The sequence below is a fragment of the Notolabrus celidotus genome, chromosome 3, assembly GCF_009762535.1.
Source record: "Notolabrus celidotus isolate fNotCel1 chromosome 3, fNotCel1.pri, whole genome shotgun sequence".
Classification (NCBI taxonomy): domain Eukaryota; kingdom Metazoa; phylum Chordata; class Actinopteri; order Labriformes; family Labridae; genus Notolabrus; species Notolabrus celidotus.
The window spans coordinates 11,963,268-11,989,431 of NC_048274.1; the positions used below are offsets into that span (position 1 = coordinate 11,963,268).

The following is a 26,164-nucleotide window of genomic DNA, read 5'->3' on the forward strand; positions in this document are numbered from 1 at the left end:
TCTGATGCCTATTCACACTCTTGATTACTCTGATTGCAGATTTGGAGTGCTTTGTTTGTCTGTATGTCTGACACAGAGTGGGAGGTAAAGACATTTTTATTACATCCGTGTGGGTCTTTGTAATCTAAATACAGCCGCTAGTGCAGAGATGCAGGAAAAAATGAATATTCATTGACTTATCTAGCATGGGTTAGAGTATAAAAATGCTCTTCAGCTGTATTGAAACATTAACATTAACTGGTGCCTCTATTTATTATGCTGTTAATGGGGAATGAGAAGCGATTAGCTGCTGTTGTCATTTGTCAAGCTGAGAGATTACAAATTGATAGGTGAACAAGGGGGAACTATAATTCACGTATAATATTGGAAATAAATGTGGCTTGCGTTGCATCAGTCAGCACTGCAGTAACAAGTCTGCAGTGTATAATCCACCTCATTCATTATGCAAATACACCTGTGAAAGTATTCATAATATATAGAACAATTTCTTCCAAATGTTGAGTAAAATGTGTTTTAGTCAATACAATTTAACATCAGAGACCTGCATTTTTAAGGAATAGGCAGAGAAATGATGTGGTGTAAAGGAAACATACTGTGAAGACAGAATAAAAGAAACTATAATCAGCCTTTTGTCACCAAGCATGTAAAAACTGAGAGCGTATAAAACAATTTCAGTCATTGTTCCGAGTGCTGGAAAAACTCTGTAATATTCTCACTTATCACAAATCAGCAGACCCCTCTCTCCCTCCATCTTGCATCCCTTTCTCCTCTGCTGTAGCTCATTCTCTACAGCTTTCTGCAGAAAACATCCATCGCACTCTAATTAGGAACGATTGAGGTTTCTCGGGGGTCTCTGAAACTCCCAACACACGCATAGAGGAAACAATGAGGGAGTCTGCGGGGAACACAATAATGCTTTATAAAGATATAAAAAATGATCAGTGCACACCTGGAGAGTGGGAATTGTCACATTTTCCACATTCCTACAGCCAAACTTGATGAGTAGGACTGAGGGGGGGGGAAATATTGTAGCCACCAGGGATTCTATTTCCCATAACTCACTGCTAACCATACATTATCCCACTTATTACCCGGCTACTAGCTTAAAACACAAACATGTTGGCAATAAACTTTGATTAACAGATTATTTTATGGTTCTAAAATGATTACACAGTTTTAAAAAAATAGTCCCAGTGATTCCACGGCAGTTAGCGGTCGATTTAACATGAAACTGTCTTCATTCAGCTCTCCTTCTTCTCTGAGCTCTGCAGTTCACACACCTTTAAAAATAAACGAGGCAAATGTCACAACTTTGAACCCTGCTGCTATCATCACCACCGCTCATGGTTTAAGTTTCTTTGTATAGCTATCGGTAACCTAAAGTTTCTCTCACCTGCTCCGCTCGTTGTTAATATTGCTGGACAGGATCCAAGATGAAAATGTCTGTAGCCTGATGATTTAGCATGCTAACCGTAACTAACGTTTTATCCACATTGTTTTGATTCTAACGGAAGCTAACATTTTTACCTCACCTTACGGTCTATGGTGTCGACAACAAGCGGCAACCTCTGGTCTAAAAATATGATATATAATATGAAGTGTTAAAAACTGCAGTTCATTGAGGATCCGCTTGAGTCTGGCCCCGGAAGTACCGGAAACCACGAAGGGCCTACACACCAATACAAAAAAGAAAATCTTTACAGCAGAATTAAACATGTTACAGCCTGGTACAAAAGACGAGTGTAGTCTGGATAGCTCATTTCTCGATCGGCTCACACTGTACGGGGGTTGAATTTTTTTCTAACGCTGCAATTTTGAAGATATTGAGATTACTAGTCTTCCAATGAGAGCCACAGCTGACTTGATTGACAGGCGGGAACACTGTAGCTGTTGGCTAGGAGGCTCAGAGTCCGCCTCTTTACGTCACAATCCCTCGACAGCAGTAATATGGCTTCCGCTGATGATTGGCCTCAAAACAGCGCCTCAGAAACAAATGTGTGATGTCACGGATACTACGTCCATATTTTATACAGTCTATGGTCGACAAGCAGAAGCAAAATGTGCCGGAACTCTTTTCTGCGGATTGATTTGACATGACGTGTGATCAGTTTGCCTCTGGTGTTGCTCATGTAAGTGAAAGTTAATAACCGTTATCAAGGGATTTTGACCAATCAGAATCAAGCATCTTACACATCCGGAAGATCAGTAAGAAAGCCGGATAATAAATCCTCATTATGACCCCTTAAAATTTAGAATAAATGCAGGGATTCCTAGACATTCTTGGGTTCGAAGTGTCCTCTCCCACATCCATGACTTTTCATTCTACTGCTCATGAGGGCCCTGTATTCACTCCGATGTCAATGTTAAAGGATAGGACAGGTTAAAGGCTTCTCCAGTATTGATACAAGCTCTGGTGAAGTTTTCAGATGAATACAGTCTGGAGCACACAGGGCATGCAGACAGCAGAGAGGTGTATCAAAGGTGTTACAGGAGGTGTCTGAGTCGTGTCTGTAAATCTCTTGATATCTGTTTACCACAGATATACCATCGACCTCTGTGAATCTGTTCAGGAAGTATAACCGTGGGTGAGAACTCTGCACTCTGTTCATTGAAGTAAAGTCAGTTTTGTTTCTATGCTATGAAACCATTAATCTGCCTCAGAGGGCTTTACAATCATGAGACTGTCTTGGCTCGCCTTCTGTCTGACGCTGTTCTCCATATGTTCACTCGTACGGTTCCCTGAGTTTAATTCAAAGGAAAGTACTCACAATGACGTTTGGTGCAAAACATTTATGTTGACTCAGTGGACACAGTGTTTCCTTTTCACAGCTCTCTTTCTGTAAAATCACGATTTATTCAAAGTAATCAGAAATTAGCTTCAAGACTTTTATGGACTATTTAACATTTCATTAACTACAAATGTTTGGTGTAATGAAAACCAAGCCTTTTAATTGTAATTACCTTCACTAATTTAAGCTCCTGTGGGGAACGGTCAGTTTTTGTTGAAATGGGCGCCTCCTGTGGACAGAGTGTCACCTCTTATTCTTGGCTGTGTATCTGTAATCAATGTTTTGTTTTAGTTTGTTTTCTAACAAAAATCTCATCCTGCTTTAAATAAACCAAACGTGTCACACATTGAGAAACTTGGCTGTGGACAATGTCCCTGTTTTTGCAGTAAGCTGTTATCGAGCTGATAGTATTAATTTAATTCCTGCTGGTCTAAGTTTTGTTTTATACATTTCAGGTTATTCTAGTTTTCAGTTGTAGGTTAGGAAGTATAGATTTTCTATCATCTCATGTCTTCTTTTACTTCTTGTCCTGTGGTCTCGAGTTGGTTTTCAATGCTCCTTGTTTTATTTTGTAGTATTTTCTCTGAGTTTGTCCAGTTTTAATTCCTATGTTTGCCCTCTTCTGTGATTGCCCTCTTTGGCTGTTTTTGAAATGGCCTGCTACAAACTACCTACTAATGTAGTAGGCAGCAGGTACTGTCTACTACATGCTGGGGTTGAATTTAGTATGTAGTATGACTGTTCTGTTGGAGCTGATCTGCAGTATGCTGAGCCAGACGCCACTGGATTTCCAGTTTCAGAAGGTGGAAGTAAACAATGGCCAATTTAGTAATTTTTACAGCACCTAAAAACTGAGTTCCTCCCGTCAAAAAAGAAGAAAAAAGAAAAAGCAGAATGAGCGCTGTGCATTGTGGGAAACAGTATGCGAGGCAGACTGGTCCGATGCATACTGAGAGTTTTTCCCGAATCAGTAGACATCCGGGGAGTTTTGGCATACTGTAGATTGAGCTTGTTTACACATACTTCTTAGTACATACTGAATTTTTGCCAAATCAGTACGTACTGCTAGTATAGTAGGCGGTTTCGAAAACAGCCACTGTCTTTGCCTGTGCTTCGTGGTCTCACCTGTGTCTCATTGCTCGTTAGTTACCCAGTGTGTATAGAGGCTGTTTTTGAAACTGCTTACTATACTAGCAGTAGCCTACGTACTGATTTGGCCAAAATTCAGTATGTATGTGAACAAAAGCAAAATCTACAGTATGCCAAAACTCCCCGGATGTCGTACTGATTCAGGAAAATTTCTCAGTATGCATCAGACCAGTCTGCCTTGCGTACTGTTTCCCACAATGCACAGTGCTCGTTCTGCTTTTTCTAATTTCTTCTTTTTTTGACGGTGGGAACTCAGTTTTTAGGTGCTGTGAAAATGATTAAATTACATATAAATCATTTCCTAACTTTTTAAATAATAAGTGATGCTAAAGAAGCAGCTTATCTATCAGCTTGGACGTTGTTTACTTGCACTTTTCTGAAACCGGACATCCAGCGACGCCTGACTCAGCATACTGCAGAACAGATCCAACAGACCAGTCATACTACATACTACCTTCAAATGTAGTATGCAGCATGTACTGCATACTGCATTTATGGGTAGTATGTAGCAGGTGATTTTGAAAACAGCCAATGTATTTTTCTCACCCAATGTGGCAATTCTGTTTCATGACCAATGAAAAACTCCTCACAAGAGCTGCAAGGGTTCATTTTAAACATTAAACTTGAATTAAATTATACTAAGTTAGCAAAGAGCACAATCCATTGGCAGGCCACAATTAAAATGGATTAAAGCCTCTGGTAACCCAAATCAACAAAAACGTTCTACCCATGATATTTATAGTCACATTTACATGCTATTATATAGATTTAAAATATTGGAACTGAACTTTAATCCATTTTTTAAGTATTGTCGGTTAAGTTTTTTATATCGTTCTAATGCTAGGATAATGAAGGCAGGGTTAACTTGGATATTTATGATGAAATAAATACCTAACCAATCAGAAATGAAACACTGAGTCACATGCACACATGTTCAACTAAACTACTCCGCTCCTGTTGTCTCAGCTCGCTCCCCTCAGTGTAGCCTTAGCTGTTCACTTGTTTGTTAATCACGTACTGCCTGTAATCTGTCTGAATAGCTATCTCCATGCTCTTTGCACCGCTGTGATCCTGTGTCTCTCTAAGGGATGTATTATAGTTAAAAGCAAGGATATAAGAAAAACAAGAAACAATGCAGAGTTAATGGAAATAGTTGTGCAACTTTCAGCAGCTACTTTAAGATGAGCAACTCATATCACCTGGTAGGCCATTCCCCTGAGTTGTTGTTCTCCCACCGAATATTGGCTTCCTGAAGTCATGCAATGAAAGAGGACAGAGCAATCTCCTGAAGAAGGCATTAATAAGGATCCAATGAGAGTGCTCTGAAAGGAGAAAAAATGGCAAGGCTTTCAAAATGTTGCATTCAATCTAGGAATATGAGAAGAATGTGAATAATTTGAATCCTCTCCTCCTCATGGGTCTTCAGGGGCAGCATTTCAGTCAACACATTTGTTCTCCTGAGGTGTCTTAATAAAATAGAGCAGAGTTCAGTGCTGAGCTTTTCTTGACTACTGTTAACTCACCGATTAAATAAAGGTTCCTTCATACTGGTCCCGTAATGACCCAGGCATGCTTCATAATCCTTTGTTCCCCTTAATACTATGATAACACTGGCACAATCATGTTCAAGTAATGCCTCTGATTGTGTCCCTGTTTTACTCACTTAGAAAAGCTAATGGCGGCTCTGTGAGAGCCCCCCCAGCTCTTTTTATTGAAGAGGACTTTTTATGGATTAGAGCTCTCGACTGAGATTAGGTTTCAGCACAACTCATTTTGGAAAAGCAATTTTTGGGGGCGACGTTGTGCCTACTCAAAAAGATAATTATGTTTTTTGTTTTGTGACATATTAATGAAACACAGAAAATCCCTGAAATGTTGATGCTGAATATATTCTGTATTCGTAACATTCATCAAATTTATTTGGATTTGTTTGCCTTCAAAATGACAACTCTTAAATGCACTCACTCTTCAACTTGTAAAATGATCTGTTCAACGCAGACAGCAGGGACTTCAGATGTGAGACATTTTATATTTACATCTGAACACCTGAGGAGTGTGGATATGAGCTCTGTGTTTGCTTATCATTTTCCCGGCCACCTCCTAATGACTCCATTGCAGTCAGTAATTGTTGTGTTTCGTTCAGTTCTGTGTAAAAAATGAGCCTGGCAGTGATTTCATTGTCACACCGTGATTATAAAAGCAGTTTGGTAATAATCAGAAGTCATTTTGAGGAAATAGGTTTGCTACTGAAGTAAACATGTTCTAATAAAAGTGAAGCAGTGTTCATTTGATGAGCCCTAAAAGATATAAACACCTTTAACTAAGATGTTAGGACGCTGTTCACTCTGCAGCCCATATCACGCTGATTCTGCAATAATCTGGAGTTTTTTATTTTATGTTTCTCATCTAATGTTGTCTATATTCTAATGTTCTGTGTGCCGTGCTTTGTGATTTATCCATTAAATCCTGTATACTCTGTCTATCATATCTATCCGTCCATTTATCAAATCTAACCCTGTTTTTACAGCATGCATTATTGAGATAAACAGGTGTTACATTTTTCCAGGAAATATATATTTTTCTCCCTTTTCTTCTTTTTCCAGAGTTTAATGAACTGAGGCATTTTGAGTGTCTGGAAGTAAAGGTTAATTCAGTCACCAATGTGAAAACATGATCTGCATCTCACTGCAGACACAACTGTTAACAACAATATCCCCTTCTACTGTCTCCCAATTTGTTGTTCACACTTGAGCTACGCAACAAAATCAGAAAACACAAGTGCTCATGTCATTTTGACAACACAATTCTCTCTTGTTCTTGTCTCTGCAGCACTTTAGACGATGAGGGCACCAACCTGCGACAGCAGAAACTGGACAGACAGGTACGTCTTTGCTGGTCTCTCTGCTCACTGAGAAACAATACAACATAACAGGGAAGTTTACACAATTACACAAACGTCTGCTGCTCCATCACAAGGTCACATGCAGCCAGCGAGAGCTTGTTATCTGTCTGAGCTCTAATGAAAGAGTGTTTATGAGGCGCTGAAAGATTGAGACCCAGTCGTGTAAAAACTTAAAGCAAGGAAGTATAAATGTTTAAAAAGGTGTTTGAGCCTTGTGAATATTTTAACAAGAGACAGACTTTCTCAAACAACACATCATTTAAAGATATGACTCGATCAACGCCCAACAAATGTCCTTATCTTTCAAATTAGACATTGTGTAGAATAAGATTACAAAGTGAGTGTTCTGTAAATATATTGTGATGGAATTTAATTTATTTATATAGCACTTTCCATAGAAAACAAATGCAATTCAAGTGCTAGCAAGAAAAAAGCAGAAATAAAATAATAGAAAATATATAGAAAAATAAAATGTATCCTGAAATAGAGACTAATGCGAACCAACAATAAAATATATGTAACTAAAAATTAGTTAAGAATCAAAATAACAGGGGCGCTGGTGGCCTAGCAGTCTAAGCGCCCCACATACAGAGGCTACAGTCCTCGTCGCAGTGGTCGCCGGTTCGATTCCTGGCTGGTCGACCATTTCTGGCATGTCTTCCCCAACTCTCTGCTCCCCACATTTCCTGTCTCTCTTAAGTTGTCCTATCAAAAAAAGCCAAAAATATAACTTAAAAAAAAAAAATAATAATAATAATAATAATAAATTGTAGTAATCAAAATAACAAGAATATAAATAGTTAGAATATATACATAAAAATGGTAAGGATAAAAGTGGAAGATGAATAAAGGCAAAAAACTGAGTAGACAAATAATTTAAAAAATAGTTAAAAATACATAAAATTATAAAACAACATTAAAATCAATACAAAACATTAAAGTAATACAATGAATAAATTACTATAAGTGCTATGTGATGCTCTGGATGACAGATAGATGAATGTTTATTGTTAATATATTAAAATAAATCAGTACAGATTGAAAATGTGGAAATCTGCTCGCCTCAAATGATTAGACACACCAAACTGAGGGTGTTATAGTGATATGACTCAGTACTGTGAGTAAACCTTTCTCTTGTTTACTTCAAGTGTTTTAGGTCCTTAGGATAGAAATGAATATTAGTTTGATATCAATCGCACTGATTAATAAAGTGACAATTCATCCACCTAGTCGAGTCCTTCAGATGAGCTGTTCATGCTCTTTGATTACAGTCCACGTTTGTGGAAGATACGATCATGTGATGTCAGTCAGTTGAAAGTTGCATAGAGGTTACAGAGCCTCCTCTGACTCATCCTTTCATCTCATCTCTCTTCTTGTATTCAGATCAAATGCCAAACTTTTCTGAGTGTGCACGATTACGTAAAGAAAACATTTGTGCACAGTCCTGAGTGTGACAGTATTTATCAGCCAGGAGAACAGGATCCTTCAGTCCAGCAGGACTTGGCTGCTTTGCACGCTGCTGATACTCCTGCTGCTACTGCTGTTGTTGTTGTTTGTTGTCAGCAGCACTGCAGCCAGACTAAACCAACAAGACCTTGCTGTAATTCAAGCTTTCACTTCCTCCTTTGCTGTGTGAAAACCACAGTTCCTGACGTCCTGTGTTAAATCTCACCTGAACATTGCAGGTAGAGCGCTGCACTGCTCAGAAGTTTGAGCTGCTCAAACACTGCAGCAGTCTGTCCTTAATTAATCAATGAGAAGGCCTCACAGGTGGTCTAATCAGCATGCAAGTGAACTGCTTTCCTTCAAGACTTGAATTAATTAATGAAAAATACCAGTCTGAACCTAGCTGTAAGCATGCAAACATCAAAAACTTAATTAAAACGTTTTCTGCTTCCCCCTCAGCTGCTGCCTGATATTCTTGTGGTTCTTAAAAAGCTTATAAGTAACTTATTAGTCATAGTGAGAGGAGCCTGTGCATTTCAGACCTTGAACACCAAAGTTCATTCTGAGTGCATCACCCACACTGTAACCTACAAATCCATGCACTGCATTAATGCACCAGCTGCTGTTGCCGTCATTGTCCTGACAGATTTAAGCTTTGCCAAGTGAAACACTGTGGAGCTGCAATTCTCTGCAGCCTGAAGCCTCCACTAATAGAAACTTTTAATATTTGATGAGCTCTGGTTTGAAGACTTGCATATAGCTGACAGTTGGTCCAGATGAATAGCTATATCCAGCTGCAGGTCAAAGTGGTTCCAACAGCTCTTCCTTACACATCTTCAGGTTCTCTTGGCTGAATAGATTTACCTGAGGATGTGTCATTGCCAGTACAACCCAGGCCTCTGCCTACACAGTAGAAATAGAGCTTGCTAGGAAATCTGTGCTACCTTAAGAGAACAGCTTTGTATTCTCTGTTATTCTGAAGAGTTCTGTTTTCTGCACAGAGAGGAAATAAAAGCTCTTACACTTAGACATGTTGATAGTTGATAAACTGATCATTTACAGCTAGATTACAATATAATCACTAAATGAGGATGTTTCAAATGATCATATGCGACTAAAACAAGAGGAACAGATGGAGTGTTGGTTCTGTATGTGGTCATCAGTGCTTACTTCAGTTACCTCAGTGCCATTTTGTCGGTGCTTTATCCAAACAATGATGCATTGTCTTCTTTCATTTGCTAAAATTGTGCCACTTTTGTCTGTATCTCTACCTGGGCATGTCTTTGTGTCTACTCACTCACATTGAATCTCCACACCAGCGAGCGCTCCTTGAACAGAAGCAGAAGAAAAAGAGGCAGGAGCCTCTGATGGTGCAGTCCAACGTGGATGGGAGATCTCGCACTCGCCGCACCAAACAGAGCGAGGAACAGGCGCCGCTGGTGGAGTCCTACCTCAGTAGTAACAGCAGCACTATTTACCACGGTGAGTCAGGCTGGATCCTCTGATTCAATATCTGAAAATAATTAAGTTTTCTTGTGAAACAATCAGTCGAGCATACAGGAACTGTTAAAGAGAAACTCTTCTCACACAGTTTTTGATTCTTTTTCCAATGATATGTCTTTTAAGTGTAGCTCAGTTCTAAAATGTATAAATTTAAAGATGTCTCAACAATTAAAAACAGGATTTATTTTTAGAGTTTCTGCTTTAGATGAACACTTTTATGTAGAAGCAATACAACATACTGGAGGATCTATAGCAGGAGCTTACACTGAGCTGTAAATCTGCACACTCGAGAGCAGGATTGGTGTCGGGATTGATGGAGTCTCTTTATCTACACAGAGACCAGAGCAGCCATCTAATCCCCAGTCCTGACGGCCAGTTTCTGGGCTCAAAGCCATGAACTGTCGCCATTTCCTGCAGAAAGGGGAGAAAATAGATTGACAAACAGTTTCTTTGCACTCGGCTCATATTCTGATGGGAGGAAGCAGATTTATAACCTTTGTCTCTCCTTTCCACTCTATCCGCCCTCCTAACCCTGCATGTCGGTCCTCTCTATTCCTCTGTGCAGTGCAAGAGGCTGAACAGGAGGAGGTGAAGGTCGTAGCAGATGCACAGCCGCCTCGCTCAGCCAAGAAGGGCAGAGCATCGGCCAGCTCCACTCCACAGACGGGCAGTGACAAAAAGGAGAGGAGGGGGAAGCACAAAGGTCAGCCTGCCAGTATTAAGACAAATGGGTAGAGAGTAAGGGTATTGTTTTTAATTGCACTTTGCTTGTTCACTTCTTGTTCATGTTTAAACACTAAGAAGACAGTTTTTAGAGTCAGCAGTGCACAGTATGAAAGAGAAAAGGCAGGATCCAGCAGCCCTCTCTGCAACCCTGAGATAATGGTTTCCCCTGCTGATTTTTCAAGCCACATCTGGCAACAAACGCTGCCCTCTTAGCCACCGCTGTGGTGCCACACTTGTCAGAGCTTGGCTGTCTGTAATGATGTATGACAGACTGAGTGCTGTCAGGCTGCAGACACACCACAAGTGGAGACACAAATTCCTCATTAGCTGAAGGAGGAAAACTGAAGATGGAACACACCACTCCAACAGTCAGAGCTTTGATTGTTCCCTTTCCTTTTAACATGCAAAAGGTTTTATCACAGATTGATCATCATGCAGAGGAATAGTGACGATCTTTATCTTTAAAGGGAAATGAAAGGAAACATATTCTTTATAGTACCTCATTTACTCATAAATGTTTGTCGTCTGATCAAGCACAATGCAGTACAAACTCAACTTTGGAATGACTGACCTGGAAAAAACACAAAACAAAAAGGGAAAGGGATTCCACTGGGGTAAAAAAATTAATCAGGTCAGTAGCGCTCAGCTCCACGCTGATGGACCTGTCTGACTCCCTCTCTGTCTCTCCCTGACTCTCTGAAGTAGCAACACACACTTTCAGGAGAGCTGTTTTTCAATGCCACAGTGCATTCACTAAAACCATCAGCTGTCAGTAGATAAGTAGCGTTGGTCGAATTAACCCAGGAATAACTCAAACTACTTAATAAACCCTTAGGCTGCTCTCACATCTGTATCCGGTATCTGATATTATTTCTCTTGACACAGTGGAACTAATGTTTTTGTGTCAACAGGCTGAGGTAAAATGGGCCAACTCCCTTTCTTCAGATTGATTTGATATGTGATCAGATTCTCAGGAGGCAACACTTTCTCGCTTTTCATGTCCTCGATCCCTCTTTCCAAACCCAACACACGGTCTCAGTAGATGTGTGTCTAACATGAGTCTGGTTCTGCTGGAGGTTCCTGCCTGTTAAAGGAAGTTTGTCCTTGCCACTGTTACTTGTTAAATGCTGCAAAGTGCTCTGCTCATGGTGGATTAAGATGAGATCAGACTGAGTCCGGTCTGTAAGATGGGACTGTCTTGATGTTGGGTCTTTGTTAATAATATAACATAGAGTACGGTCTCGACCAGGGGTTCCCAAAGTGTGGGTCAGGACCCCCTGGGGGCTCGCGAGACACAAATGGGGGGTCGTGAGATGTCTTTCAGATTATTATTTTTTAAAGTTATCTAGAAATAGTACATTTTACCCATTATATTAAAAAAATATTGTCGAAATTAGTAGCTAAACTTGAAATAAAACCTTGAAAATAGAAAATGAGTTCTCTGCCTTTCTTTTTGCCAGATGACTCCTACGTTTAGGGTTAGTGAACAGTTAATTATCAAAAGCGTCAGTAGCAGTAGAAACACAGCCACATGCTCATATAGGTAGGCTAATTTTCTGCAGACCAGCTTAATGAAGCCACATTAAGTCACTTTGAGGGACAGTGAGGGTTGCGAGTCTTTGGCACCAGTATTTTGGGGGTCACAGGCTGAAAAGTTTGGAAACCCCTGGTCTAGACCTGCTCTGTTTGGAAAAGCCTCTTGAGGTAATGTTTGTTGTGACTTGGCGCTATATGAATAAAGATAATTTATTGATTTTGCTGTTGCGAATTAATCACTATGTGGTTTTTACCAATCAGAGTATTTGACATAGACGGGGAAATATAGAAATGATCACTGTTGTCGCTTTTTAAAGGTCATAAAGAAACACTGCCTGACCCATCCCCAGCTAAAACCTCCTCACTGTAGCTTTGATATACACTGAATCTAGGACTTTGACAAATTGAGACACACTGCATTCAAACCATTCCTGTAAAATGTTCATATGCTGTGTTTGGCTCTGTCTGACATCATCATTTAGTTATAAGCTCCTTTACTGCGCGAGTAGGAAAAAAGGTGAAGCATGTCTCCTGCTTTGAAATGGCAGCAAACTGTGCTTGAATGTGCTGATCTGTATGAACATTGTGTTCTCCTCTCAGTAAAGGTTAATTGAATGCTATAGACACTCTTACTTAAACATAAGAACGGAGCACAATACACCCACACATGCATCCAAGAGATGTGGAAATGGTTTTGAATATTCTCAGACAAGTTGTGACTACATACATTTATATATTGGTAATTTACTGTACTTTACCGCCACTGTTGCACATGTGCTGAAGCTAATGGAGTTTGTTCTTGTGGCTCTGCAGCAATCGATGGCCTGGCTTCCCTGCAGGATGACGGTCAGATCCAGATCCTGACAGTGGGTCACAGCACCACAGAGGAGGGCGAGGCGGAGCCCGTCATGAGCTGCACTCAGTCACAGAGCAAACAGGATCTGCGTGTCACCATGCTCAAGAAAGGTACTGTCAGGATAGATTCTTCATTCCATGCAACTGTAGGTGTAGATACCACTAGTCCAGTTTCACACCCACAGCATCCTGGTCCGGTGCTGTGGTGTGTTGGCAGAGTGCTGAAACACACTGAGTCATGTTAGAACTGTAAATAGAAATTCCATTTTAAGACTCAATGTGTGAATGATATAATTGAGACACTAATGAGGGAAACTGACATACATTTCTTGCTCTGAGTTTTTTGTTTGAGTTTAGCAAAACGTTGCAGACATACTGTACCTTAGACATTTGTCGTAGGTCCTCATGAAGGGGATTCTTCACATGCAATCGAATTTGGCTGCAAACAAACCGGCAGTGGGAAGATATCGCAAACTATTGTGGGTAGCAGATACAGGGTTATTTCAAACACAGCTACATTTTCCTTTAAGCTTGAAGTAGAATATAATTCAATAAAAAACGACGAATAGAAGTTTTCAGAGAAAAACAGGAACATTTATTTTATTTTCCTGACTCATTAGTTCACTGTTTTTGAGATTTTAATACCATGCAACAACCCTTTTTTTATTACAATGGGCTGTCAGCATTTTTTTGTTTGTTTTTTTAATTAGTTTTACGGGCTTTTTGCCACCATTTATTAATTCAGCCAGAGAGAGGCAGGAAGTACAGAGAGAGAGAGGAGGGAGTGAAGTGCACCAAATCCTGCCGGGATCGGGAATCAATCCCATGACCGGTGCGACGAAGGCTATACAGCCCCTGCTCATGAGGCATCTGCTCCACATACTGAGCCAAATCGGCGCCCCGGTTGTTGGCAGATTTAAATAAACATAGTTTTTTCACTTTCCAAGCCAGGTTGAAAATCTGTGCTCAGTCAAAGTGTTGTTTAACTGCAAATTGCTGTTGTTGTACCTCCATCAGTTGGATGACAGGACTACCTGCTACTTGTACTACTAGCACACATTTGAAATCTAATCACCTGTTTTTGATATTAAACTAGCATGCAAGAAAAAGATACTGAGTGTGTAAAGACTTCATGCAGTGAAATTCTGCTGAGAGAGAAATAACAGAAGAAAAAATAACAGTTCTGCCTCAAAGCCACAAATAAAAACAAGCTTAAACTGTATTAAAAACCCTGGTGGGTCTCTGCTTTAACACATCACTCAGCTGAAGTGTGGCCTAGTTTCTAGATGATTGTTAGCAGAAGTTTGAGCTACCTCTAGCATCAATAATATATCGCAGATAAGAAGGGAATGTGTTTCTGTTGGAGGCTATTTATAGTTCAGTTAACAGCAGGGAAAATCAGTAACACCTATTTTTCTTTTCATCTCTCTTCCCCTCTGTGAAGGTATATCAAGCAGTATGAATTTTGACGAAGAGGAGGACGATGAAGATGAAATCAGCTCCAGTTCCTCACAGCTCAACAGCAACACAAGGCCGGGCTCCGCCACCAGCAAGAAGTCATGCAAGGTGAAAATGAAGTCACAGCTTACATTTATACCGTCTGCGTGGTGTGTCTTCATGCTGCTCGGCTCTATGCGCATTTAAGCAGCCACTAACAACCAGAATAAAGACGGAGATTCACTTCTGTAGCTCAGCTGGATCTCTAAATAAAACTCTATTTATCCCTCAGGGATAAAAGTGCAGTAATAGACCATAATGGCATAATGCGATACAAAGCTGCCATGCTGCCTTTTGGCTGTACTGTTTTTCCTACAAACAATTTTAGTGTCCTTTTGTGGGTTTTGCTATTTCTTGGATCAGGGCTGTCATCTCATGTTAACTGTGCTCTGAATTTTACTGTGCAGATGATACTTTGTTTAGTTGGTCAAAGAATAATCACATACAGATCCTTAGTATTTTTTGCATTCTAATCTCATTCTAAGTTACAAGAAAGAGAGGTGCAGAGCGTTTAATAAACTTGAATGCACATTTTATAATTCTTCTCTGTTGCTGTGAGGAACACAGGCTCTTTGGCTCTAACCAAAGACTGTAGTGGGCTGTGGAGAACGCAAGAACAGAGATGAAAACAGCAGAGAAAGGCAGGAGGTGTTAAAGACACAAAAACGGCAGGCTATGACAGAAAGTGTTGAAAATAGAAGATGGCACAGAAAGTAAACACATAACAGAAAGTGGAATGAGACGCAGTGGAGCTTAAGGACTGATAGAGGGACAGAAATGTCACAGACTGATAGTGACAGGGCAGAAAAACTCAATCAAGTGTGCTCTTTACTATTATTGGAAACATTCAGTGTAATGTGAGTAGTAACATTCAAGTTAGCTCACTATAGATAGGCCACGGAAATAACTGTTACCATGAAGCGTCAAACTGAGAAATATCATCATTTTTAAATCAATAAAACCACTTCCAAATTTAAATGTAGTGCAAAGAAAACCCCCACTCCCTGCACAATACCCCTTACTTGGCTACTTCTGATCATACAGTCTGTCAGCAGGATTCAGATCTCATTGATTATATGTGTTAGGCCACAGATTAAGAAATCAGGGGCAAATTCACAGAGGGTTTGCACAACCTCTGCAAATGACCCGACAACAAATCTACTTATTCTCAGACAGGTTTAAATGCATTCCAAACGGGGCTGCAAAGCTGAAAGTGTCTTGGTGCTCTAATGCTGTTTGCACATATTTAAATCAGCTGTTATGCATTCATTTGGACCAAATCTGTCCCCTTTCTTTGCAACAAGCCTCACTGTAAAGAGCAAGGAAAATTGGTCTTGGTAGTCAGCTAAGAGCAACATTTTACAATAAATGTCATTCTTCATTTTCATTGATCATGACAATATTTAGCCTCATTGGAACCTGTTAAAGACTGTCTGTAAATAAAGTCTGGGTCAGCACTGTAGGAGTGCAGTGGCGGTTCTAGACCAATTATACTCGGGGGGCCAGGCTGGGGCCAAGGGTGTTGTCAGAGGGACACATTCAACCCTATTAAAAGAGACTGAGAAGGGTGAGGACCGGCTGAGAACAGACTGGCATACAACAGTGCATCCCTATATACTAGACATAGATACTACTGTGTACCATATCAAAATGCAGACTGACAGCAGCTGTGTGGCTGTTTACACTCAATATGAGTCCTTTAGCACTCTAAGGGACTGGAACCAAGTGCCACACGCATGTGTTCCGCCTGTAACATCGGCGTGATACCGAAGCTTTTTTTATTGTATAATATTTGTTTGGTGTGGAGGGGGGACCACAGGGGGGTCCAGGTTCAGTTTTACAGGGACACTGGCCCCTGTTGGCCCCTACACAGAACCGCCACTGTAGGAGTGGACAGGTTGCTCTTGCAGCCTCTCTGCAGGGAGGGAAACTAAAACTTAATATAGAAAGAAATAGAACTTTATCGGCATATTTGTGCTTTAATATCTTTAGTGCAATGTGCTTTGTGAATCAGACCTATACAGAACCAACAGCAGTGACAAGTGATGTGCATCATGGGGCTATCAGCAGGTGCAATCCATTCTTTGTGACAGAACCTCTTAGATTTAGTTTTTCATCATTTCAGGTGTGACAACGCCTCAGGACAGATAACCGTGTCACCCCTTTTAAAAACACATCCTCTCTGCAGCCGCTGTAATCTATTCAGAAGGAAATCCAGTCCTTCATTGTTCTTATGATAACCATCATTCCTCTTAGCTTCTCATTCCACTCTAATCTCTCCCTTTTGTCAACTCAATCTTCTGTCTCCGTCCTTATTTTAGCCACAGCGTGCTCATTCTCAGTCCCAGTGGAACATTTGATCTTCAGACTCATTACTCTGTTCTAATGAAAGTCAACTCTGATGCATCACTCCTCCCCCAGTCCTCCATCTCACTCGGGGTCTCGCTCTTGTTTTCTCCCCCTAAGGAGGTGGCGTCAGCGCCCACTCCACCAGTCAATGATCCTTCCATTGACGTGGACGACCTCGAAGAGTTTTCTTTGCGACCTGCACCACAGGGTGTCAGAGTGAAATGCAGGATCACCCGAGACAAGAAGGGCATGGACCGAGGCATGTACCCCACCTACTACCTTCACCTTGAGAGAGAAGACGGCAAGAAGGTGATACTACTATTATAAACAACATCAACATTTATTTACGAACACAAGTAAGGTATTAGTCATTCTGAAATGTCTGACATTTCTTAAATTGTATCTCAATGGAGTTAAATACCAAGCATTAATCTTAGAGACACTTTTTGTGTCTGCTTTAAGAACAACATAACAAGTCAAAAATATGAATATCATACTTTCAATGAGTGTATCTCAATAAATACATTTTCTTTTAATGTACCGGTGAAGCTCTTGTACCGACTGTTTAGTTTCTGGTACGTCTTGCTACAGGTGTTCCTGTTAGCTGGCAGGAAGAGAAAAAAGAGTAAGACATCAAATTACCTCATCTCCATCGATCCCACTGATTTGTCTCGAGGGGGAGAAAGCTTCATCGGTAAACTGAGGTGAGTGGCTACGCTACATCAAACATTTTAGCAGCGTACACTCAGGGCTGATTTAAAGTGTTTACATGATGCCTTATTTAACTGATGCATCGTAAACATTTAATCACATACAAACTGTGGAGGCATGGATTTGATGCAAATACACTATTTGAGTAAGAATTAACAGTTCTGTTTACATAAATGAACGCCTGCAAGCGAGTTCGGGCAGGCAACTCAAACCGCAAAGATTTCAAACTTGATGTATCATTTTCACAATCACCTGGCAGACATGTCCTTCCAATTCAGCGGTCCATCCAAGCTGCAAGATTTCTGGTCACTCTCAGGGCTCTGACTTCAATCAATCAATCAATCAATCAATCAATCAATCAATCAATCAATCAATCAATCAATCAATCAATCAATCAATCAATCAATCAATCAATCAATCAATCAATCAATCAATCAATCATCAATCAATCAGACTTTATTTATAAAGCACTTTGCATACAATGACATTGTAACACAAAGTGCTGTACATAAAAACAACTTAAAATAAAATAAATTAAGAAAAAGATATAAACAAGAACCCCCCATCCTAATCCCACACCCAGCCCCGACCTCAAACACACACCGCAATCCTATGGTTAAGAACATATTATATATGCAACAATAATAATAAAAACAATCAAAATAAAATAAATAAATACAATTTCAAAAAAAAAGAAAAAAGAAGTTGCTGAACGAACTGACTTGAGGAAGAAAGTTTGTCATCACTCTTCAGATTTCTGCATGTAAAACAAACCTCAAGGAGTGATAAGGTCATGGCCTAGATGCTGAATACAAACAGTGCTATCCTGCTTTAATTCATATTTCAAACCATTATTGGGGCACCGTTGACCTAGCGGTCTGAGCGCACCCCATATACAGAGGCTATAGCCCTCATTGTAGAGGTTGCAGGTTTAATTCCAGCCTCGATTATTTGCTGCATGTCCTCCTCTACTCTCTGCTCCCCACGTTTCCTATCTCTCATCAGCTGTCCCATCGATTAAAGGTGAAAATGCCCCAAAAAATATAATAAAAACATTTCAAACCGTTACAACTACTTCTGCATACTAAAGCAACACCACTTCACCCAACTCATTAAAACGGCCTTCTTCCACCTCCGAAACATAGCCCACCTCCGTCCATTCCTCTCATTCTCTGCTGCAGAAACCCTTATCCACGCATTTATCACATCCCGTTTAGATTACTGTCATAGCATCCTGTATGGCACATCATCCAAAGTCCTCCATAAACTGCAATACATTCAGAACTCTGCTGCACGCCTCCTCACCTCCACCTGTTCCCGTGACCACATCATCCCCCGTCCTCCAACATCTTCATTGGCTCCCCACTCCTGCTGCATACAGTTTAAAATCCTGCTCCTCCTCACCCACAAAGCCCTCCACCACCAGGACCCTTCCTATACCTCACTGACCTCCTCCACCATCACACTCCTTCTCCACCTCACAGAACCAAGCACCGAACCTGGGGGGACAGAGCCTTCTCCATAGCCGCCCCCACCCTCTGGAACTTACTCCCCTCTCATATCAAAACTGCTCTGACCCTTTAACATTCAAATCTCTTTTAAAAACTCACCTTTTTAAGTTAGCTTTTAATTTGTGATTGTACTGTTTTGTTTCATTTGTGTTCCTTGTTCCTTGCTTGTATTGATTTTAACAATACAGTCTCTTTGAGTTTCTGAAAAGCGCTTTATAAATAAGATGTATTATTTATTTTTTTTATTAGTGATTCATTAACAAATCTGTGAATCTGGGCTGCTTAAACAAAATCTTAATTTTCATATTAACACATAAGAGGAGCCATTTAGTAAAAAAAAAAAACTCACACCCTGATCACTGTATCAAAAAACTATTTTCGTATGAACCATCTGTTATTCATCTCTCATTTCAGAATATTTGATACCTTTCTTGTAAACGAACACAAGCGTTGAAATTCCTGCAAGGTCACAGGAAGATTGGTAGGAAGTGAGGAGTGACATAATCCTCAGAGACAGCTTCAAGGCCGTGTTAGTGGCTCCATGGAAACTCCTGGGGAGTTTAATCAAATATAGCTCTTTGTAGCCTTTAATCTTCAGAGCCGGCCCCACCATTGGTCCGTGCGCTGCTCAAACCTTTGCAATCACAATCACACCTGATTGATGGAGATCTAAATTTAAATGAACAGTGACCTTTCATCTAGTGCCTCTCGAGGGTCCTCGAGCACACAGGCATGAGTGAGGTTTGGTGTATCAGAGGTTTACTGTTTGTTGTGTGTGAAGCTGTGGCTTTGAAACACCCTGCAGATCATCGTAACCCACAAAGCATGCATGCACCTTTACACCTTAACCACTACAGACAGCGTCTTACTGACGGGTTGCACTGTTGTCAGTTTTTATCTTAGTGTCTTGAATATCAGAGGGTGAAATCTGGAGTGTTAGAATGATATATAGTTATTGTGTTGATGTTAGATTTACAGAGCACAAATGGTCATTCTTCTTTTACCTGTCTCCTTCGACCACATAATATATCTCACGTATTCTTGCAAATTAAATTACCTACAAACGCAAAAACATTTCAAGCATCATGTGATCAAAAGGTTATAATTTGAGGATTTAATTTATGAATACAGTAACAAGATACATTTCCCAGTGATGATGTTAATACAGGAAGAGCAGAGGTGTTTTCCCCTGAAGTAGCAGTATTGAAAACATTCAGACAGGATGTAATTTACAGAATCAGTACTACAATAACATTTAAATATACATATATGCAGGTCTAAAGAAACTGTACACATTCTGTTTTCACTGTAAACGATCAGCAACAAGCTGTTTCCATCTTCATCAGGGGGAAGAAGTCAATTAAATGCAAAGCACTAGCCACTGGCAACTTGCCTCCCTCTGTGGTGACATGACTCACTGTCAGGATCTGAATCTACAAAACCTCCTACTGGGAAGCCAGGCCATCAATCCCTGCTGAGCAACAAGAGAGCATAACAACTGCATTTAGCCATCAGAGTGACCTGAGGTGGGGTTAAAATGGAGGCTGGTCCTTCTGAAGGATATACAGTACAAAGGCACTTAATGGAAGGTTTTCAGAGCACAATGCAACATTCTTCATATGCTCCTGTAGGTGTGAGGGCAAAAGGAGTACAGTGTTACTCACAAATGACAGACTTCAGTGACGTACAGTAGGTTTGGCATCTTCTTGTATTGAATCAGTTGATTGGTTAGCTGGCAGGATGTAGAGCTCTTAGATGAATGACTGTCACATTTGAATTGTGATCTGCAGGCTCAGACAACATGTTTTCTATATTATGATATCAGTGTTTGTATGTATGTGGATGTGGATGTAGACATAAACTGTAGCATCCATTACTTCCATGTAATAAAGTCCATATACAAATTAAAAATGCTGGAACAAAGCTCGACATGTTGTTTCTCTGAACTATGCCCGACAGATAAAATAACACACAGAGCAGACTGAAGGTTCTCATTGTTGGTGTGTCTGTTGTCTCCGCAGGTCTAACCTCATGGGAACAAAGTTCACCGTATACGATAGCGGCCTGAACCCTATGAAGAGCACCACCAGCCTGGAAGCTAGCAACCTGCGTCAGGAGCTAGCTGCCATTTGCTATGTGAGTCGGTTTAACTGCTCTTTAAACCCACGCTGGACTTTTTCAATACCTTAAGGGCAAATATTGAGCAATGATACGGTGATAACATGACTGAAACTTCAATGTGATGAAATTAGAGACTCACAACAACAGGGCTTAAATGTTATACAGGCAGACCTATTCAACTGGAGGATGTGGGTTCCATCTGGCATTTTGCCAACTTCTACACAGCTAATTTAATCATTTAAGATAATGTATTTTTGATGAGTAATTAAAAAAAAAAAAGCTCCAGTGAGGAACTTATATTTGTGCCTGTTTTAGACGAAAAAGAAAAAAAGGTACCTCATAGAATTTAAAAGATTTGGCCCTGAACATGTGTAAGAAGTATTTTCTGACAAAAATCTCACCATGTGGGCACAGACTTGGCCTACTGGTTAAGTTGTGCGCCGAATTAGCAGGCGGCCCGGGTTCGAATCCAGCCTGTGGCTCCATTCCAGCTTGTCATTCCCCCACTCTCTCCTCTCCTCTTTCCTACACTATCCACTGTCCTCTCTCTCTATCAATAAAGGTGTTAAAGCCCCAAAAATATAACTTTAAAAATAAAAATAATAATAATAAAAAAATAAAATCTCATCATATGATATCTGACAGTTAAATATATATGTGTACATATTTACAGGTGAAAATGTTAAAAAAGGCCCGATCTTTAGCGGGCTTTAAATTGTCTTGTCTGTCACCTGCCACCTTACAGTGTTTACAGGGGTTCAATTATAGTATCAAAACTGTCTATCTTGTTGTTGATAATCTGGTTTTCTTTTGTAGGTCATCGCTGTTCATTTCAGTCAGTTTATATAATTCCTCACAGTAGCTTTGATAACAGAAAAGCATTGTTTTAAAGATTATTTTTTACCTTTATTCAGAGAGAGGACAGAGGATAGAGTAGGAAACTTGTAGGGAAGAGAGAGAGCGATAACATGAAGTAGAGGCTGAAGGGTCAGGGTATATGGCCCCTGTACATGTTGCGCTTAATTTAATCACTTTGCTAAACAGGAGCCCCAGAAGCATATATTCCTTTGATGATATTTAAGCCAGGGTGATTTAGCTGATCCGATTTTGGAGAGATAAATATTAAAATAATGGTTAATTCAACATTATATTATTTACACAACTACCTAAGATTAAAAAAGTGAGTTATCGCATTACATGTTTGACACACAAAAAAAAGAGAGTTTAATCCCTCAGCACTTACTGTGACATCTGACTCGTTCAATTCAGTAATTTGACTAAGTCGAGTTCGAGGTCATAAATTTCTTCACCTGAACCACTCAGCATAAAATTATCAAATGTCAGCTGTTTAAAGGACCCAACAGTGGATCTATACTTTGTTCAATCTAATTTGATTTGATGATAAATTATGCAGGCTAATGGGTCCAGTGGCCTTTAAAATGCATATTTCCATTTAGAGACTAAATGCATCTACACAACACAGAGGAGACAGGAAATAACCATAATTAGGTTGAAATCAAATTATTATTTATGCATGTATATATAAACATTTGAATATTTATGAGCCAACAGCAAGGTAACATTTGGTTTATTGGGCTACTGTACTGTAAAAAACCTTCACTTTAGAAAATATGTTTATTATTGCACCAAGTACTGAAGAAAGTGCAGTGATAATTCTTGTGATAAATTCACTCCAAACTTTATTTCTTGAAGTTTTAAGTTTGAGTTTAATAAAATCTGTCGACTGTAGTTAAAGATTTGCAAGTTCATTGGGTGCGCATTCTTAAGGCAATCTTTGTCATTCCAGGAAACCAATGTCTTAGGATTCAAAGGACCTCGCAAGATGAGTGTCATCATTCCTGGAATGAACATGGACCATGAGAGAGTTTCTATCCGTCCACGAAATGTACGTTGAACCTGATTTCTTTGACTGACTGACCACTACAGCTATTTCTATTACTGATTGCATCAGTGTTCTGAAAACACCACTGAAGCTTTCCTGTTGTTCTTCATTACAGGACCATGAGTCACTGCTGGCCAGGTGGCAGAACAAAAACACAGAGAGCGTGATCGAACTTCACAACAAGACGCCCGTGTGGAACGATGACACACAATCCTATGTGCTCAACTTCCACGGCAGAGTCACTCAGGCCTCCGTCAAGAATTTCCAAATCATTCATGACAATGACCGTGAGTTCAATTCCCCTAAACTGCTCCAGGGTTATTACGAAATGAAAGTAAGAGATCTGTGTTTTGAACATTTGAGGGTAAACTTTCTGCTAAAAGCACCTAACTAGCAGTATGTTATAGGGGGAAAACAGGACAGGAGCTAAACACAGATAAAGAATGAGAGCTGGAGTAGATCAATTTTCACTCACAAATAAATGTGGGAATGAATCTGCTAATGAAGAACTGAGCTGAAGGTGGTGAGATGGTTGTGAGGATCAGGTAAACATGAGTGAGGTGATTGCAGTGAGTATTAGCATGGCAGGATGGGAAGTCTGAGGGCATCTAGTGGACTGATGAAGAACAACAAGGGACCGGGGAAAGATGACAAGTGACTGGAAGGGAAGGACAAGAAGACCGACAATGCCAGCAAAAGGTGGAGGAGAAGAATACAGCTGGTCTGATTTAATAGTGAGAAAGAAGTTGCTGTAGTGTTGTTTAGCTTAAAAATCATTCATTTTAAGTATTGGAACTACCAATGAAAGATACACAGCTTTGATGTTCAGAGGTAAAATAATAATCCAAGGACACATTTTGGCTCCAACAACAGAGAAACTCTCTCTTTGATCATTGGCTGTCAACTTATCAATTATGACGTGTTAGGTATGCTCCGAGTGAATATGGCAAACCTAATACAGTTTCAGATTTCTACAGACACATTTTTTGGTTACTAAGCCTCTGGTGTGGACTTGAAACTCTAACTGAACAGAGACGCTACCAAATAGCATCGCAGTGCAGTAAAGTCTTTCTACTCTTCAAATATTAAGGCCAGGCGAATAAAGGGTAGTGATATATAGAGTTTTGTGACAGTCATCACTTCAGGGTACTCCTCAATTTCAAGAGGGAATCACTTTACTTTTTCTCTAAGGATTACCTCTTTGTGTCTTAAAATCTTACAAAATAAAACTGAATATTGTTTTTCTGAATCAGCTGTCCAATAAGACTTTCCTGATTCCTCCTCTGCAGCTGACTACATCGTGATGCAGTTTGGCCGCGTTGCAGAGGACGTCTTCACCATGGACTATAACTACCCGATGTGCGCCCTGCAGGCCTTTGCTATCGCCCTCTCCAGCTTTGACAGCAAGTTAGCGTGTGAATAGATCCCAGCCTGATGTTCAGCTGAGAACTGGTCCATCTGTCCCTCTTATCAAGGGCTGTTAACGATTCACTGCGGCTGGTTTGAGATCTGCAAATCACCCAGTACCTTGAAACGCCTGCATATCCCAAAATGCTTCATGGGCCTCAAGTTTTGTGTGTATGTGTGCGTGTTTGGGGGGGGAGGTGTGGGATGGACCTTGGGTTAGTCTTGGTCGGTAGAAGAAAACAAGCACAAAGAGCGATCCACTTGCAAAATCAGACTCATTTGTAATGAAATGTTGAAAGCAAACACTTTTCCTTTATATAGTAGTTAGACAAATTTAACATTTATCTGTAAATGACAGTAAAACTAACAATGACACATCTGTAAGTTCTCAAAGTTGACTGGATTTTATGTAATCTGCCACACAAAAAAACAAAAACAGGTCACACTCTTCCTCAAGCATGAATACCGGTTCTATAGTTACTGAATTTAAAATAACATGCACGACACAATATATATTTATTTTCTTATTTATGTATTTATTACATGTTCATTTTGTTTTCTGCAGCTACAAGCACATCAATTAGCATCACAAGAAGGAATCTCTTTTGTATCCCATCCAAACTATCAGCTGATTGGACTTACAGAGGGTCAAGGCTTGCTGTGTTCCAGACACAGAACCCTGTCACAGTGTCATGTATGTGAATGTAAATGATGATGGTGCACTTTACTTTGAAGTCTGATGTGGATGAGATATAGCTGTACATACTTTATTGTGCCTTTGAAGACTAATCCCAGTGTTTTGCATAAAATGAGCTGAGCTTGAATTAAGTCTCTGCTGACGTTGCTGTCCAAACATGCATCAGAGATATTTCTCCGTAGCCCCTTTCATTTAATTTCTAACTCTGATTTTATTTAGATTGATGGTTGGAGTTGGAAAACCTCCAAAAGCTTTTAACAGATGAGAAGGTAAATAATCATTTACATTGTACTGTGAATCAGGCTGCAGATATTATATCCATCATAATCAGGCTTAAGGCTCTGCTTACCTTCACAGATTGACAAACTTCCAAGAAACACACAATAACTGTGTGATTCCCCTACAGATTTCATATCTCCCTCTTTGCATCTTTGATTACTTTCTCCTTCTCTGAGGTGGTGTGTGGTTCATTCCTCACCTGACTGGCTGTTTCTATATCACATGGTTTATTGCTGTTCAAATTTTTACTCAAGGTATTATTCCTCTTGCTCCTAATGGAGGCAGAATCCTTTCTCAAATGTAAGACAGTATTTTGTATTTAATGACCTTAAAAAAAAGCTGAATGAAGGCAAAGAACAATCTCTGATACCGCTACTGTTACTGTGGGTGATGAGGAACTCTTTATCAAATGTACTATTCTTGTACTCAACTGTGTTCTAACTATTTTGAATTTCTATTTTAAAACTGTTGATACTCTTGCTGTAAAGTCTGCTTTTCATACATGTGTCCAAGAACCAAAGGTTCTTTCACTTTCTGTTTTTAGTGCTCTTGTTGTTCTGTACAGTAAATGGTGTACAGTTTACTGTGGTGGTACGGACACAGTCCTTTGATCATGACAAATGAAATAAAACTTGAGTTAGTCACATGAGGAGTTCTGTTCTTTCTCTCAAAAGATGACAAGACTCAAGTATCTGCTTCATAAAGGGACATTCCCGTAAGGCCTTCATCTAGTGCCAATATTTGAATCTTTGACGACATTTTGAGTTAATCTGATGCATGAAA

General features: G+C 39.9%; 1 protein-coding gene across 1 annotated transcript in view; it reads left to right on the forward strand.

The window, feature by feature from the left end:
• Window positions 1-26,027, forward strand: part of tub (TUB bipartite transcription factor) — a 66,543-nt gene extending 40,516 nt beyond the window's left edge. Inside the window, exons 2-12 of the mRNA XM_034680918.1 lie at window positions 6,768-6,819; window positions 9,606-9,768; window positions 10,355-10,492; window positions 12,865-13,017; window positions 14,351-14,472; window positions 16,870-17,061; window positions 17,344-17,456; window positions 20,996-21,110; window positions 22,903-23,001; window positions 23,114-23,285; window positions 24,288-26,027. Coding sequence (XP_034536809.1) covers window positions 6,768-6,819; window positions 9,606-9,768; window positions 10,355-10,492; window positions 12,865-13,017; window positions 14,351-14,472; window positions 16,870-17,061; window positions 17,344-17,456; window positions 20,996-21,110; window positions 22,903-23,001; window positions 23,114-23,285; window positions 24,288-24,421 — 1,453 coding nt within the window. The 3' untranslated portion in view covers window positions 24,422-26,027. The remainder of the gene's footprint in view (window positions 1-6,767; window positions 6,820-9,605; window positions 9,769-10,354; window positions 10,493-12,864; window positions 13,018-14,350; window positions 14,473-16,869; window positions 17,062-17,343; window positions 17,457-20,995; window positions 21,111-22,902; window positions 23,002-23,113; window positions 23,286-24,287) is intronic.
• The last annotated feature ends 137 nt before the right edge of the window (window positions 26,028-26,164 follow it).